Source organism: Onychostoma macrolepis, chromosome 01, assembly GCF_012432095.1.
Source record: "Onychostoma macrolepis isolate SWU-2019 chromosome 01, ASM1243209v1, whole genome shotgun sequence".
Classification (NCBI taxonomy): Eukaryota; Metazoa; Chordata; class Actinopteri; order Cypriniformes; family Cyprinidae; genus Onychostoma; species Onychostoma macrolepis.
In genome coordinates this window covers 38,127,415-38,144,862 of record NC_081155.1, presented here as the reverse complement: position 1 = coordinate 38,144,862, position 17,448 = coordinate 38,127,415, and the positions used below count along the sequence as shown (strand labels likewise).

Here is a 17,448-nt window from a genome sequence, read left to right as displayed (position 1 = left end):
TCCTCTTCATTCTCAATTTCCTGGACTGTGTCCAGATAGCATCATGATCAGAGGGCTGATAGTTTCTGCTATAAAATCACACTAATGCTGTGGGACAAATGACATGAACTGAGTAATTAAAGATCACTGAAGCATGGCTTGCATTTTCAGTTTTTAAACATGCCCACTGCTTTAGAGCCTCAACCTGATATGTGAATGGACTATTTCATTCTTTCATAGATTGGTTTCTGTTCTATATGATTTTAATGCACTCTACACGGCTTAACCTTGGTTGCATCAAATAGTGAAGACAAAAATAGACAGAGTAATATATAAAGTTACCTTCACAAGGAGTCAGCGATCCATCATTCTCACTTGTACCCAAGCGAATGATGTGGAACAACTGCCAGTCAAAGTCTGTATTTTGGTTTTCAATGCTGAAAAGCCTTGCTTCAGAAGGAGGATTCTGCAAACATGGTGAAGTAATAATGGTAGTAATATTGCACGTGCATCCAAAATGAGTTTGTTTCTTTATCGGAACAGATTTGGAAAAATAGCATTACATCACTTGCTCACTAATGGGTACTCTGCAGTGAATGGGTGCCGTCAGAATGAGTCCAAACAGCTGATAAAAACATCACAATAATCCACAGATAACCCACACAACTGTGAAAAGCTATGTTTATATATAAGTCAATATACAGGTGCATCTCAATAAATTAGAATGTCGTGGAAAAATTCATTTATTTCAGTAATTCAACTCAAATTGTGAAACTTGTGTATTAAATAAATTCAATGCACACAGACTGAAGTAGTTTAAGTCTTTGGTTCTTTTAATTGTGATGATTTTAGCTCACATTTAACAAAATCCCACCAATTCACTATCTCAACAAATTAGAATATGGTGACATGCCAATCAGCTAATCAACTCAAAACACCTGCAAAGGTTTCCTGAGCCTTCAAAATGGCCTCTCAGTTTGGTTCACTAGGCTACACAATCATGAGGAAGACTGCTGATCTGACAGTCGTCCAGAAGACAATCATTGACACCCTTCACAAGGAGGGTAAGCCACAAACATTCATTGCCAAAGAAGCTGGCTGTTCACAGAGTGCTGTATCCAAGCATGTTAACAGAAAGTTGAGTGGAAGGAAAAAGTGTGGAAGAAAAAGATGCACAACCAACCGAGAGAACCACAGCCTTATGAGGATTGTCAAGCTAAATTGATTCAAGAATTTTGGTGAACTTCACAAGGAACGGACTAAGGCTGGGGTCAAGGCATCAAGAGCCACCACACACAGACGTGTCAAGGAATTTGGCTACAGTTGTCGTATTCCTCTTGTTAAGCCACTCCTGAACCACAGACAACGTCAGAGGCGTCTTACCTGGGCTAAGGAGAAGAAGAACTGGACTGTTGCCCAGTGGACCAAAGTCCTCTTTTCAGATGAGAGCAAGTTTTGTATTTAATTTGGAAACCAAGGTCCTAGAGTCTGGACGAAGGTTGGAGAAGCTCATAGCCCAAGTTGCTTGAAGTCCAGTGTTAAGTTTCCACAGTCTGTGATGATTTGGGGTGCAATGTCATCTGCTGGTGTTGGTCCATTGTGTTTTTTGAAAACCAAAGTCACTGCACCCATTTACCAAGAAATTTTGGAGCACTTCATGCTTCCTTCTGCTGACCAGCTTTTTAAAGATGCTGATTTCATTTTCTAGCAGGATTTGGCACCTGCCCACACTGTCAAAAGCACCAAAAGTTGGTTAAATGACCATGGTGTTGGTGTGCTTGACTGGCCAGCAAACTTACTAAACCTGAATTGTATTGTCAAGAGGAAAATGAGAAACAAGAGACCAAAAAATGCAGATGAGCTGAAGGGCACTATCAAAGAAACCTGGGCTTCCATACCACCTCAGTAGTGCCACAAACTGATCATCTCCATGCCACGCCGAATTGAGGCAGTAATTAAAGCAAAAGGAGCCCCTACCAAGTATTGAGTACATATACAGTAAATGAACATACTTTCCAGAAGGCCAACAATCACTAAAAATGTTTTTTATTTTTTTTTATTGGTCTTATGAAGTATTATAATTTGTTGAGTGGGTTTTTGTTAATTGTGAGCCAAAATCATCACAATTAAAACAACCAAAGACTTAAACTACTTCAGTCTGTGTGCATTGAATTTATTTAAAACATGAGTTTCACAATTTGCGTTTTATTATTTTAGCTGTTGACCAAAACAAATTCAAGTTACAGTTGTATAATGAATATGGGCCTAAAGTAAACACTCTGAGCTTTAATTTAAGGGTATTCTCATCAAAATTGGAGGAAAGGTTAAGGAATTACATCTCTTTAATATGTACCTCCTTCCTTTTCAAGGGACCATAAGTAATTGGACAATTGACACAAAAGCTGTTTCATATATTTATGATAATATTTATTTGTCCAATTACATTTGAGCCCCTGAAAATGGGGGGACTGTATAAAAATGGTTACACATTAAGGCATTTTAACGTCAAACCATTGATTCTAGCTGAAATACGAGTCCATTATCTATAACATTGCTTGAATTAGGAGAGAAATATGCTTAGAGGGTCTTTCTTTTACTGGAGGAAGCATTGTTATGGATTATGGACTCACATTTATCTAAAAACAGTTTAACAACTTTACTGCAGTAATGGCCTGGCAAAGCATTAAGGAGGAAACCCAGTCTCTGGTGATGTCCATGAGTTTCAGACTTAAGGCAGTCATTGCCTGCACAGGATTCTCAACAAACTATATGTATATGTATATAATTATATATATATACAGTGGGGCAAAAAAGTATTTAGTCAGCCACCAATTGTGCAAGTTCTCCCACTTAAAAAGATGAGAGAGGCCTGTAATTTTCATCATAGGTATACCTCAACTATGAGAGACAAAATGAGAAAAAATAAAATAAAATCCAGAAAATCACATTGTAGGATTTTTAAAGAATTTATTTGCAAATTATGGTGGAAAATAAGTATTTGGTCAATAACAAAATTTCATCTCAATACTTTGTTATATACCCTTTGTTGGCAATGACAGAGGTCAAACGTTTTCTGTAAGTCTTCACACACTGTTGCTGGTATTTTGGCCCATTCCTCCATGCAGATCTCCTCTAGAGCAGTAATGTTTTGGGGCTGTCGCTGGGCAACACGGACTTTCAACTCCCTCCAAAGATTTTCGATGGGGTTGAGATCTGGAGACTGGCTAGGCCACTCCAGGACCTTGAAATGCTTCTTACGAAGCCACTCCTTCCTTGCCCGGGCGGTGTGTTTGGGATCATTGTCATACTGAAAGACCCAGCCACGTTTCATCTTCAATGCCCTTGCTGATGGAAGGAGGTTTTCACTCAAAATCTCACGATACATGGCCCCATTCATTCTTTTGTTTACACGGATCAGTCGTCCTGGTCCCTTTGCAGAAAAACAGCCCCAAAGCATGATGTTTCCACCCCCATGCTTCACAGTAGGTATGGTGTTCTTTGGATGCAACTCAGCATTCTTTCTCCTCCAAACACGACAAGTTGAGTTTTTAACAAAAAGTTCTATTTTGGTTTCATCTGACCATATGACATTCTCCCAATCCTCTTCTGGATCATCCAAATGCTCTCTAGCAAACTTCAGACGGGCCCGGACATGTACTGGCTTAAGCAGGGGGACACGTAATTAATTATAAATATAATTTATGTTATATTTGTGTTCAACCCCTTGAATTAAAGCTTAAAGTCTCCACTTCAATTTCATCTTCATTGTTTCATTCTTTCTTTCACTGGAGGAAACATTGTTATGGATTATGGACTCACGTTTTAGCTAAAAACAGTTTAAAGTTAAAAAGCTGTAATGATGGATTGTTTCTTTAGACATTAACTGAACCATTCACTGGAGAGGATCTATTAGTGAGCAGGTGATGTAGTGCTGTTTCAAAAAATTGTTCCTATGAAGAATCAAACTCATCCACATTTTCAATGGCCTGAAGTGGAGTCAATTTTCAGTTTTGGGTGAACTATTGGTTCGAAGTCGTATTGCACTTTTTTTTTTTTTTTTTAAATCAGGCTGCACTACAATAATTCATGCATACACTGTACAGGAACATTCCTTCAGTGTCACAGTTTTTGCGCATTCTATGTTGCACAAAATTTCCTCTCTGAGATGAACAGAGCCCATCCATTTATCTCCATGCAGTACAAGTCTTGTCAAAGGTCAGGATCATTCCTAAAATCTTCTCCTGTGGTGTCATGGCACTAAATCTTGATTACCTGACAGCTAGCTGACAGTAACAAATTATTAGCTCTACGCAATACAAATCATTCTTCTGTTCACGTCTATGTAGGAGATTGCTGGTTGGGCTTGAGGCCAAACTAGCCTTTTGAAAGATGACATTCAATAAAGAGTTGCAGTTTATTGCCACCGGCGTTGGGAATAACGTTACAGTGATTTAATTATCTTAAATTCTTGTAGGTTAGTTTCTGGCTTAATTTACGTTAAGAGAATGATTTTCAGGGTGAGGACTTGGTTTTATCCATTGGTTGTCTGATGTTTAATCATTAAATCTGTAATTATAAATGGAGGAACTTTCTCAACACCGATTGCCACTATTTGCAAATTTCTATATATTTCCGAACTCAAACCATAATAAACACCCACACAAAGCCGAGTACAAATAGACACATAAGAGCATCACTCCTATCATTCACTCCAAAAACCAAGATTACCTGCATTCTTCATATATAATTATCATCAGCAGTAGCATCTGAGGCTCCTTTACATCATATCCCATTAGTTGGATTCATGAAGCAAATATCCAGTCGTAACAGGCCAAGAAAAGTAAAGAATGCCGCCAAACTTGATGTGGTTTTTGGCTACATTTTTAATTATTATTTATTTGATTATACAAACATCAATATGTACAAACATTTAAAAGACAGAAAAGAACAGATTAAACAACAAGGCTGAGATTCTAGTACAGGAGGTCATCATGAATCTTCTTGAGGACTTTTGTCAGATAGTTCTTGGCTGGTTTGACTGATGATATGATGTCTTCAATTTGACTCAACCTACAGAAGACAGCAAGCATAAAACAGACACAATATTAACACAAAATGCACATGTAGTGTGAATACTTTTATCAAATGAACATCACTGTAGCTGTTGGTAATATTTCCATTTCAATGTACCATGGACCACATGTTGATGAATGATTTTGATTTATTCTAAATTTTGCCACTCTCAGCACCAATGTGAACTGCATTTCATCTACAGTACATAAGTGAAAATGAGTCTGTGGTATATAGGAAACTGTGCTATAAAGCACTCTAGTCATAAACAATGTTTCTGTCCAACAGACTGAGTTACAATTAATATTTTGTTCTTTTCTTTGAACAGTTAGATGTGAAAAGCTGTTGTGTTTCACTAAACGCTGCCTAGGGACTTCATAATATTTCTTTCTAATAACAATCCTGTCTAATGGAGGTGATGTTATCTCCACTCAAAATGCCAGATAACAACATTTCAACTTGTTGTGATCTAAAAATGTTAATTGCTTTCAAACCTTGTATCCCCAAAATGTTTTTTGAAGTCCTGTATGTGAAGTGGCCCAAAGGGATAGTCTGGAGTGACCATCAGACTTAACTCAAACTTTTCAAATGCTTTCAGACTTGAGAAGATGACATGAACTCTGAAAGAGGAAAAACAAAAACAGATGCTTACAGTTTCATTAATCTATCATTATGGTTACAAACTTTTCTAAAAGAAAGTCTGCATCAGAAATTCAAGTTGACACATGCTTCTGTTGTTTTTAAGAGGTTAAGACAATGTAAAAACTTGAATCTGTGTCATCCATATAAGTAACATGGCTCAACATGCCAAGGAAAAGTGCATGAATAAAAACTAGTAAAAGGTGTAACATACCGTGTGTCTGTACAGGTGATCTTAAGGATGCGGAGCTTCAATCCACCCCACTTCTTCAGCCGGTGAATCTCCTCGCCCAAGAGCCTGACACGACCCACCACCAAACTAATGTCATGAAGCAGCTGTTGAGAAATTATCCAAAAGCATTTAGACTTCTTCTTGTCATATATTATTCAGACTTGATCTTGCACAGTGCACACCTTTGTAGCAAAACAATGTCTCTGACTGAAACTTTGTACTTTGTAGTGTTAGTGTTTACCTCTGGTATATGTCGGGTTGTTGGGTACCTCTGTGTCCATTGAGTTTGAGAATGATAGTATAGTGCAAGTAACTTGTGGACCATGCTTGCATGACACTCAGATTTATCCACTTAAAAAAAAAAATGTCAGGGGAGATGCATACAAAGTGGATTTTAAATATTTAAATGTAAAATATATAAATAAAATGGAAACATCATAAAAAAAGTAATTTAATTTATTGTTCACTTACCATCCAGGTGCAACTGGAAGCTTACATCTATATTTCGCTCCACATCCTCAGTCATCCAGTCCTTTCCTAATAGACAAGAGAATATTTTATGCTACTATGTGACAATAATGACGAAAAAAATTAGGAGTAATTATAAAGTGATAATCAACTCACCAGCAGGTGTTTGCAGGTTCACCTGCAAATGCACAGTTTTGTGAAGGAAGGTAAACAAAGCCCCCCTTTCATCTGTTGCATCAAGACGCCACTCGTTCAAACTGAAAGACAATCATCACACCTTCAGCACAATACATATACATACATACATATATATATATATATATACACACACACACACACACACACACACACACACACAGAGCTGGGTAGATTACTTACAAATTGTAATCCGTTACTGATTCCAGATTACATGACAAAAATTGTAGTCAGTAATGTAATCCGTTACATTACACATTTTAGGTAATATTATCAGATTACCTTTAGATTAATTTTGATTTAACTCGTTTATCACATTGATTTAAATAGTATTATCTTGTACCATAATGATGTAAAAAAATGCAAGGAGTAAGAAAACTTGTTCCATTCATTGTGATTTACAACATGAAGTACATTAAACATTATATTATATCAAGGTTTCCCAAACTAGGGTTTGTAAAGGAACTGCAGGGGGGTTGTAAAATAAATCATTTTAAAACAAACTCCCTTTCTTTTTTTTTTTTTAATTTAAATTTTTTTATTTGAACTCACTTTCGAGGAAAGTCTCTTCACTTGGCGGCCATATTTAATTTGTAACGCCTCCGGGCAGCTCGTACAAGACCTATCTTAATGAATGGGGGAATCCTGAAATCTCAAAAACTGCTCGCTGAACTCACAATTAAATAATATATGTCAAATCAGCAACAAAAATCTGAAATGAATTGCCCCATGAATGTTGTTTCTTATGCTCAAATAGCGTTTAAAAAGCGTATTTTTGAGGCTAGACCAGGCAATGCACATGCGGAGTCATAACGTGCTTTTGACTGCACATATACATTCGCTGGTCTAGTCAGGTTTCTATGGGAAATTTGAAAGAACCGTCTTTGCATTTCTATAGTCTTTGTTTTAAATAAAACACTTTCTAAAAAAACATGAAATATTTTTATTTACCTGCATGAAATGTGATCATTAATCAAAATCAAAGAAACCGTGAGCATGCAAATGTCTTGCTTAATTATTGAAATATTTATTTTAAAATCTAAGGGGTACTTAAAGCAAATATATTTGGTGAATAAGGTTTAGATGACAAAAAGTTTTGGAATGCCTGCATTACATGCAACTAAGAAATAACATGAAAATGTGCATTTTAATTAGTTATAATTAACAATTAATAATAAATTATATAATTAATAATACATTAAATAATAATAATACATACATACATACATATATATATACACACACACACACACACAGTATATAAACATTTATAGACACACACACACACACACATACTGTATATATATATATATATATATATATATATATATATATATATATATATATACTGTATATATGTGCTAGGCACAGCAGTCAAATAACAACAATAATATAAAACATACTGTACGCAACACCTAGTATTTAGCAAAATTAAAATTTGCAAACCATATGGGTTAAGCATGGAAGTGTCATGTCTGTGAGCTTGTATGCTGGTGTGGTAGAAAAGCTAGCAAGCGATTATAATCAACAAAGCTGTCCTCACAGCAAGTGAGCGATGCATTGTTTGCTGCTTTTTAACAGCTAAATTGATTAGAATAGGGGAGTTCTACAATTGTTATTGTCACTCGTGTGCTGCGCTTGCAGTGTAGACTGGGTGCCAAAGTGCTGTTACAATCGGTTTTAAATTGAAGGAAAAACAAATACCTGTTCAAGGTTGCAAGATGATTCTTAAGGCTACTGGATTCCCCTTGCAACTTCTCCTGTTGGCTCTCCAAAGTTCTCAGCTGAATCTCCAACTCACCAATTTCCCTAAAAAGTTCAGAATTTTTGTATTCAGCAAAAAAAAAAAAAAAAAAATCGATATCTTAAATCATTTCCTATGGTGCTGATAGAAGAATATACAGTACCTCTCCTTTTCCATGACAGCTGAATTAAGCCTATGTAAATCTATCAGTAGAGAGAGGAAAAACACAGACAAATCATTACATCTTCCTTACTAGATTCATAAAATTCCATAATATAGAAGCACACTTACCCTCTTCCTTGGCTTTTAAGGCTGGTCTGGTTTGAGGAGCATCAAGATGATCTCCCATAATCATGGCCTCTACAGATGCAAGTTCTAGTATAGAAGAAGGAGTGAATTATTTACCTGCAGGTATTAGTATATGATTATGTAGTACTTTATGCTCTACATATTCAAAACAGAGCCAAGAAGGAAATCCATACCAGTTTCTAAATCATTAATGCATCCATCCAAGTCTTCAATCATTTCATCTGTCTCTTTGATTTTAGATATCAGACTCTGTTTTGCATCCTAAATGTATTGGGGGAAAATACAGATGCACAGTGGTTAAGGCTTTTGGTCAGTGTCGGTTAGCACTAGTGTATTACTTTAACAAAATTAAAAGTTAATAAAAAGTTATCTGCAAAAACAACATTTAACAGTTAAACACTACCCAAACTTACAACCTTTTCATCTGGGAAAACAGAAGATAATACTGAAGACTGATAATCTTGCACTTACTCATTACATCCAATTAAATTCTAGCAGCAGTAAATCAAGTTCATGGCTGTGATGTAACTGAAGAATAAGGGCTATTTCATTACATTTATTTTTTATCATTTAAAAAGGTTGTGTTCTTAATTTTCCCTACTTAATTCCTGTTTTAAAAGTAAATGCACACAAAAGAAATACAAGTGTGGTCCAATCAATTTCCTAGGGTAGGGTCTATGTATCAGACTTTTTCAAATCAGGACATTTAGAATAGAAACTAAGAATATTCAGATTAAAGAATAATTTGGCTTTTTGAGAAATCAAAATAATAAAAGAATCAAAAATGCTCTTACCCGTTTTGTTTTGATGAGCTCTGAGTACAAGGCTCCTTTCATTTCATGAGAAAGTGCTTTGCTTCTCTTTCCAAAGTAAACTCTTCGTTCTTTCAACTTGGAGCCAAAGCTTTTTAACTGAGGAAAACAAACATACATGAAGATTTAATCTCAAAGATGAACAATAAAAGCTGTAATTTTAATGATTTAACTTAAGATGACCCAGGATTGGCTATAAAAACGACATACTTGCTCTTCAGAGAGAGTACACAACTCTTGCTGAAGGGCTCCATTAATGCATCCAAGGGATTTCTCTTGTTCAGGCATCTGTTCTTTAAGTCTATGAAGAAATTAGTTTAAATAAAATATAATGTATTTTTTTTTTATATATAAATGTACAATTTATGTCAGTTAAACACGTGCACACACACAGATATGCAGTGGTAGTGTTTTTAGTATCAGCATTATCAAATCCAGACTGGTACATACCTCTCTACTATCTCTGTGAGATTCTTACAGTCTTGCTCATATACTCTCTGCTTGGGGTGGTATATGTATTTCTCTTTGAGCAAATCCTCCATGGTGCGTGTCTCTCCAGCTCTACACTGAAAAAGGAAAGATGTGTTACAACCATCACATTTGTCCACAAAGAGAACAAGAGAAAGCCAGACCACTTACACTGTCAGGAAGAGCACTTGGTCTAGATCTGTGGATAACAAAGTTGATACCAAAGTGGCTTAGGAACTCATTTACTGTGATGCTTCCATCCTCAAGTTTCTGTAAATAAAAGAATGAGATAAACAACTACACTTTTATATTGTCATAAGTAGTGCTTTCCCATGCAAAACATGTTGGTGTGTCAAAGCCCACTTTCCATAAACAATTCACATATTTAAAAGTATTATTCATGTCTGTTGCAATTACAATATGGGACGAGTTAGAGGGCAAAGAGTAACATTTATGGTTGTTCAAATCCCTTAAGTATGAGCAACAGTGATAAGCAGTACACAAAAGAATCCTTTTAAATATGGGGAATAATGAGAGTGTGTTAATAATGCTACCTTGCTGAAATCAAATACGTGATCCAGCGTCCCATCCATATGAGAGTCAAACTGTGAGTATTTGAGAGCTGTAAAGCAGATCACATTGTCTTTTATAAATATACCACATCGAAACCTTCTTAATGGTTTTGCAAAGTGCATTTTATTGTGTCTGAGAACTGACACAAGTAACTCACTGGATTCAGACACTCCTGTATCTTCAATAGTCTTTGCCTTGGGATTCTGAGCGGCATGCCTTGTAAAATTACCTTCCCACTGTACGGAAGCTTCATGACAGTCAGGCCCCTGAGGAGACAGAATCTTAGGCATTAGCATAATAATGCACAACAATGGAGCCCACGCTTAACACTTTATTACAGAACATCCTCTAAGCGTGTAGCAGGAAATACCAAGCAAACAAAGTATTAAAGTGAGAATTATTAACATTTTGTGCCTACCATGTCAGAAACGCAGACTTTCTTGGTTCGTTCTGCTGTAATAGGGTCTTCCTCTGGATGCAGCCTTTTAAAACAAGGACTCGTGCTTGTGTCTGACTCAAAGACTTCATTCTCCAAAGGCTCTTCATATTTAGTTACAACCAAAGAACCATCCAGTTCATCTTGCTTTTTAATTGGCCAATTTTCAAGACTCCCTGACAAGTCTTCTTCGCTGCTCATTTCAGGGAACTCTTCATCATTAATATTGACTGTTTCGCAGTTGCTATTTTGTTCAGCAACATCAAAATGTTTCTCTAGTTGAAGACTCTGTAAATCATTAGTACTTATGGTCACAGTTTTGTTAGGAGTTACAGCTGTAGCTCGTTTCGGTAGTTTTGGTACGATACCACACAATGACAGCCTTGATGAGAACGCCTTTTTTTTAAGACTAAAAGGTGTGGTCTTCTCATTTTGAACAGAATTATTTATTTGCTTGACTTTAGGGGTGACATTTGAAGTTGGCTCATTGGAAATTTCCATTTCACACTGCTCTTTAAGAGAATTCTCAGGGAGGGAACAAGAAGGCAGAGGCGCAGTTGTGCTTCCTGTTATCGCTTTTTGCTCTTCCTGGATACGCCTTGACATGTTGCGAAGCTCCATTTGAAAGTCAGCTAGACTTCTCCGTCTTGCTTTTGCATGTTGCAGCTCTTCTATAATGAAGGAATCAACTACAGACTCATTTGAGGAGGAACCTTCAAGTTGGACCGAGCTTATACTTTGTTCCTTGTTAGGCCAAAGTGCTTGACCCTCTTCATTTTTAGAGCCACAAAAAGTCTTTATCTGTGCTTCTTCTTTCTCATTAAAAGAAACACTTTGCTGTGTTTCAATGGGCATTGTAAGCACCTTTGTAACCTGCATATCACTGTCTTCATCAGTCGTCATCACATTGCTTGGATGTGCCATTTCACAATTTTTGTCCACTTGCATGTCAGCTGGGTCATAGGATATTGTCTCTGTGCTGTTGCATTTAATGTTTTTGCCATCAAGATCAAAATCATGTTTTGAGGGGAAGACATGGTTAATAGCACACTTGGCAGGTTCACTCACTTCATTTTGTTCTTCACTTAACACGGTGCATCTAGAAACAGATGTTGATGCCCAAAGTGCACTGTCATGCACTTTGATCTCTGTAGCACTTGCTGCCAATGTGCTTTTTGAGTCAATTGCAATCGTGTTGCATCCTGTTAGTTCCATTTCATCATCAACACAGGGAATAGCTAGATTTGATGCACTGGCTTGACTTGTCATTTCCATGCAGTCAGACTCATCCAGTGTTTGACAACTTTCTGCTACAGGCAACAGATTTCTCTCATGCTTACTTTCCTCACTGGATACAAAGCTCTTTAACATGATATTGCTGGTGAGTGCCTGGGTTATCTCCATACTGTCAACATCAGGACTGGAGGACGTAGATATAAGGTTCAAACTCCTCCTGGATTCACTGAATGGTTTGGCCCTCTTGCAGTTTTCAGCCTCAAGCACAACAGTCTGACATTGTGTCATGTCCATGTCATCAGGGTTGGAGAAATCAGTCTTATGGTTATCAGCTTCAGTATTTTCAGGATCACACATCAAGGGCATCATTCTTGCTCCTGACTTTCTTTTAGTCATAAAAGCTTTATACTTTTGCTCACTGACTGGTGCCATGTGTACCTTAGTCATCTCCATAGGTTCAACCACAGTGATGGTTTGATTAGCAGAGAATGGTGCTCTTCTTGTACCTGTGATATCCACAGCACTCCCTAACCAGGTACGGTTTGAGTCAGTGTTAATAGTGGTGCATCTGGTCAATTCCATTTCATCAGGACTTGGGGTAGAAATCCTATCAAAAATACTTGATTGGCATGTCAAGTCTATACAGTCACTATCATTATGTTGATCTGATGTAGTTGTGGCAGGCATCGGTATGCTTTCATCTCTTTTCTTCTTGGAGGCCAGAAAAGCATTTAGCATTATACGCCCTGTGAATGCTTGAGTCATGTCCATCCCATCACTGCCTTCAGGTCCAGATACTGATGTATTAGGCCAATTGTTCCTTGAGTTGTTTAAAGGTTTGTCTCCACTGACCTGCTTGGCCTCGAGAAAAATAGTTTGACACTGTGTCATCTCCATCTCATCAGAATTTGCAGTTTGGGCTATTAGGAGGTGGCCTGATTTGTTGTGATTCATTATCACTCCATCTCCAACTAAATCAAAGCTGGGCATCTTACTTACCCTGGGAACTGGACGCAGAGCTTCCTCATTCATATTGCCTGTATGCTCATCTTCTCGAACAGATCTGGATAAAGGTACAAGAGGCAAACTCTTCCTTGTGTTGTTGAATGGTTTGTTTCCACTTGATTGTTTGTCATTGAGAACAATAGTATGACACTGTGTCATCTCCATATCGTCAGGATTAGCAGTTGGAGCTACAAAGTTGTTGCTAGATTTGTTGCAATCCACTGTTTCTCCGTTTCCAAAAGAATCAAAAGTGGACATCTTGCTTTCTTTGGTAATTGGAGGGTGAGCTGGCTCCTTCATACTCATTGTGAGGTCTTTTTCTTTAACAGATACATCAAATGTTCCCGTCATTTCCATGTCATCAGAATAAGTAGTCTGGGCTATTGAGAGATTGCTCTGTAAATAACCATCTTTATTTCGATCTGTTGTCTCTCCATTTCCAATCATATTAAAGGAGGACATCCTTCTTGCTGTGGGAACTGAAGGCTGAACTTGCTCCTTCATACTCATTGTGTGGTCTTTTTCGTGAGCAGATACATCAAATACCCTCGTCATCTCCATTACATCATCATCCTCAGAGAAATGATGGGACCTATTGTGCTCCAGAGCAGCCGGGACATTGCAAATTATATTTCCTGTAACTTTAACATTGATTGCAGCAGTCTGGTTCAAAGTTAGCTCCATGTCATCTGGGATGTTCGAAAAGGCAGGTGTCATGAATGCAACACCTCTTTGATTTACAGAAACAGAGGGTGTAAAAGGCTTATCTTTGTTTTCAGTTACAACAGTGTGACTCTTGGTTACCTCTATATCAGCGTCTTCAACAATTCCAACACAAGAACGCCTTCGTTGAAGTCCCAGAGGTTGTTGTGGGTTACCCTTGGCACCTGGATGTTGCTTCATTAAAAAAGATGGCAAGTGATTCTCCTTATCAATATCCAATGTGCTTGTATTGGCTGAACTGCAGATATTACCAAGCTGATTTTCTGCATAGTGGGGCTTAATGGTATTTACAGTGGGTAAGCTCATACTGGCGAGAAAAGCACTGAAGTCAGAGTCATTAGCTGCATTTTTCCTCTCTGCTTTTGCTTCTTGTGGCAAACCCTTCAGACTCGCGATATTCAGATCACCACGGATCGTCTGAGCCATGTTGACGCTAAAATCTGGTTTTGTCTCTTCTTCAATTTCATAATCCTTATCAATTGTGATTGTGTGACTCTGAGTAATATCCATGTATCCAGTATCCTCTCCGAGCAGCATTGTTCTATCCACACAGTCATCTTGCAAGACTGGATCAGAGAAAAATTTTTCCTATAAATTGAGAGAGAAAGGTCAATATAATCAGTGTATGTCAAAACAAGGTGTGTATCAATGCCAAATAAATACAAAAATGCAGAAGTAGTTATTGACAATCAGGCTTTGTACATTCTCACACTCCAACTTAAATGTCTATTGCAGCATACATATACTTTAATCAAAGATGTCAAATTGCAGAAGCCCGAAATTCATAATATGTTTGCCTTACTGGTCTTAGATTAGTACTTACCTTATGCTGGGACAGATAAAGAGGAGTGTTCAACAAAGTATCCAGGCCTGAAAGAAATGGAAAGGTTTAGTGGTTCACTGTCTGACTATGAAAATAATTTGCAGGATGCATCAAATCAGTAGATTGTGGTACAGTGATCATCACTTACTCGAATTATGTCAACAAATTCCCATTTTAAATAAAACCACTTGCACTGTGAACAAGATTGGAGAACAACGTCTCAATTGGTCAGCAAAATTTGTCATATTTTCATTTTAAAAAATACCTTTGATTTGGTGACTTCCCTCATCCACAAAATGCAGAATCCTGTCATTAGAGAGAGAGAAAAAAAGAAAGTTACAGCTTTACATATATGATGTGGATCACATGGATACACAAAATCATAAAATACCGCTTTTACACAGCTGGGCCATATCTGTGTTGGATGCGTCAGATTGGAAAGATTAAGCAGGGAAAGCATTTTGGCCTAACGGTAAAAAAGAAGCTAAACATGTCCAACTTGAACAAGTTGGAAAACAAATGAAAAAAACATAAGCCACTACTTACTTTTCATTTGGTCTATCTCCTGCTGAATTGAACAAAACACAATGAAGTAAATTAGCAGCGTGCAAATGTTTCATATATGCAACAGAAATATTTAATGCTTTTCATTTGAGAGAACTGGTACACATAATCCTTAACCATTAACCACAAATTAACTAACATGTCAAAAACAAATAAACTGCTTACCAACTTGAGTGTTTTGAATGGATGCTAGAACAGGAGATTCACTCTTTGCATCACTGTGAAATTTTAAATATCATAAATGAATTATCTACACATGTAATTTATGTTTGTATCTTCCAATCAGTGGGTCGACATAATTGCACTTACTTTGTAAAGACTCGAACATTATTTGTAGTGGCAAAACTCACTCTTCGTGAATTTCTCTTCTTCTCAACAGGCTTGACAATTTCCTCCTGCATAAATATACACATAAAAAATACTTTTTTTTTAAAACAACAACAACAACAAAAATGATATTCAAAACACTCAGTGACTTAATCACCTTTTCTTCTTCTTGCTCAGCTCCATGTATTTTCATAGATGTTCGTGTAGCTTTTAAAATCTGTCAGGGGACAATCAAGGGGCACTATATTATGTCCCAAGACATTTAGAAATGTAAGAAAATTAAGAGGAAAAGGCTCAACATTTCTCGCAGGCTGTAAAAGAGTGAATATAGGTAAAGTGGGACACCTATCGAGTTATCATTTGTGTGCACATTCTTCCATTACTAAAAAAATTAAATATATTCATCCTAAACTAGAATGCAAAGATACAGAAGGATCATATTTATATATATTTTAAAAAACAAACAAACAAAACAAAACAATGGAAAGCATAAATCTTCAAAAAGTTCATAATGAATACATACTGAAGACAGTCTCCTTCTTGAGGATTTCACTGCCTCATTGCTGGAAAATAAATAAATAAATAAAAAAAGATTAGTTATACAAGTTGTTTTTTAATAACATATTGTGGAATTTACCTGGAAAGAAAACCACTCACGTATAAAACATGGACATTTATTACATTAAGTGTATTTATTTATCAAATGTTTTTTATCTAATGCATTGAAATCAATTTTACAAGCCCAAAAAGGGGTGTGTTTTTTTTTGCATTGCGTCAATACATGACAGTAACTAAATGATCAACTTCAAAAAATCTTCTTATGTATGCTTATTTACACAGATGCATTTAAACAGTCATTATAAAAGCAAGCAACGACAAGCGATCTGAGCTTATTTCCAGGCTACTAAAGCCTAAACGATTAATATTATATGGCAAAATATTAGTTTTGTTTAAGAGGTGAGGTCATAATTACAAATACAATAGTTCTGACATTTGCGTAAAAGGAAAACGTTATCAAAACATTAACGGAGTTCTGTCTGCAGTTTAAATACGCTCAGTAAAGTTACAGTAAAATACATAAAAGAACATTCGAACATTTTGAAAATGCGCAGACCGACTCAATCATTTATACACAATCAATAAGTGCAAGACTGCATTATTCATCCAAAGCTGCTTGTCGACTCGGTCTACGTGACTCCTAACGTTACCTGCAAAAATTGGATAACATTATAAGAGATCAACTTACCCCAAATTCAGCTGCTCCATCTTCAATTCAGTTGAGTGATACAGCTCACAAAATCCAATAAATAAAAGTGAGGAACACTATATTTGAAATAAAAATAAATAAACAAAACGTTTAAGGTGGTTTGTTAAAATCACTCTAAACGTTATCTACATTGTAGTAACACTTCTGCATTTCCTCACGCGTGTTTTGTTTTAGTCGGTGTGTGCTGTGACTGTCAGACTAGACATACGTTAGCTCATAGCAACAACAACAACAGCATTATACTGAAGAAAACAAACAGCTCTCGGCATTAAAATGACTTTAAACGTGTCTTACTTTCATAAAAGCCAGATTTTCAGTTGTTTAAAAAAATTAATAAAGCGCAATACCTAAACTTAATTTCCCTCCATTCGCCGCTTGTCTTTTTTTCTTCGTAAAATTTGAACTCAACCGCCACGTCTCTTCCTCGCGAACCGCTCTGTGACTTTACACGTAACGTGTTCCTCTCGCGCCCTCTAGTGGCGCGGAGAATTATTATAACTATTTAAATAAAATATAACAAAAAACATTCTTTAGCGAACTTTGGTTGGATGTATGATCGATTTAAGAATCTTACAACC

General features: G+C 36.6%; 1 protein-coding gene across 3 annotated transcripts; it reads right to left on the bottom strand.

The window, feature by feature from the left end:
- Positions 1-4,849: 4,849 nt before the first annotated feature.
- knl1 (kinetochore scaffold 1) lies at positions 4,850-17,383 on the bottom strand. 3 transcript variants are annotated; one of them, XM_058780782.1, is made up of 26 exons: positions 17,218-17,383; positions 16,850-16,926; positions 16,127-16,166; positions 15,761-15,820; positions 15,586-15,671; positions 15,442-15,494; positions 15,259-15,280; positions 14,978-15,018; positions 14,713-14,759; positions 10,908-14,477; positions 10,647-10,755; positions 10,471-10,538; positions 10,088-10,186; positions 9,899-10,014; positions 9,659-9,749; positions 9,431-9,547; positions 8,810-8,897; positions 8,619-8,702; positions 8,491-8,530; positions 8,288-8,392; positions 6,545-6,645; positions 6,392-6,457; positions 6,162-6,271; positions 5,903-6,024; positions 5,544-5,669; positions 4,850-5,049 (listed from the first exon to the last, which is right to left on the bottom strand). In XM_058780782.1, exons 2-26 carry the CDS (start codon positions 16,867-16,869, stop codon positions 4,953-4,955), a joined length of 5,478 nt encoding a protein of 1,825 aa, XP_058636765.1. In that variant the 5' UTR covers positions 16,870-16,926; positions 17,218-17,383; the 3' UTR covers positions 4,850-4,952. The 3 variants fall into 3 exon arrangements, with proteins under 3 accessions (XP_058636765.1, XP_058636759.1, XP_058636749.1); XM_058780776.1 differs by having other exon boundaries at positions 15,259-15,277; positions 17,165-17,288; XM_058780766.1 differs by having other exon boundaries at positions 17,165-17,287.
- Positions 17,384-17,448: the final 65 nt, after the last annotated feature.

What these genes read in the sequence shown, in the direction of transcription:
- knl1 (XM_058780766.1), bottom strand. An exon ending in CATTCAAAACACTCAAGTTG is followed by an intron (nt 15,281 to 15,441) that starts GTAAGCAGTTTA and finishes TGTTCAATTCAG; the next exon opens with CAGGAGATAGACCAAATGAA. An exon ending in GGAGATAGACCAAATGAAAA is followed by an intron (nt 15,019 to 15,258) that starts GTAAGTAGTGGC and finishes CTCTAATGACAG; the next exon opens with GATTCTGCATTTTGTGGATG.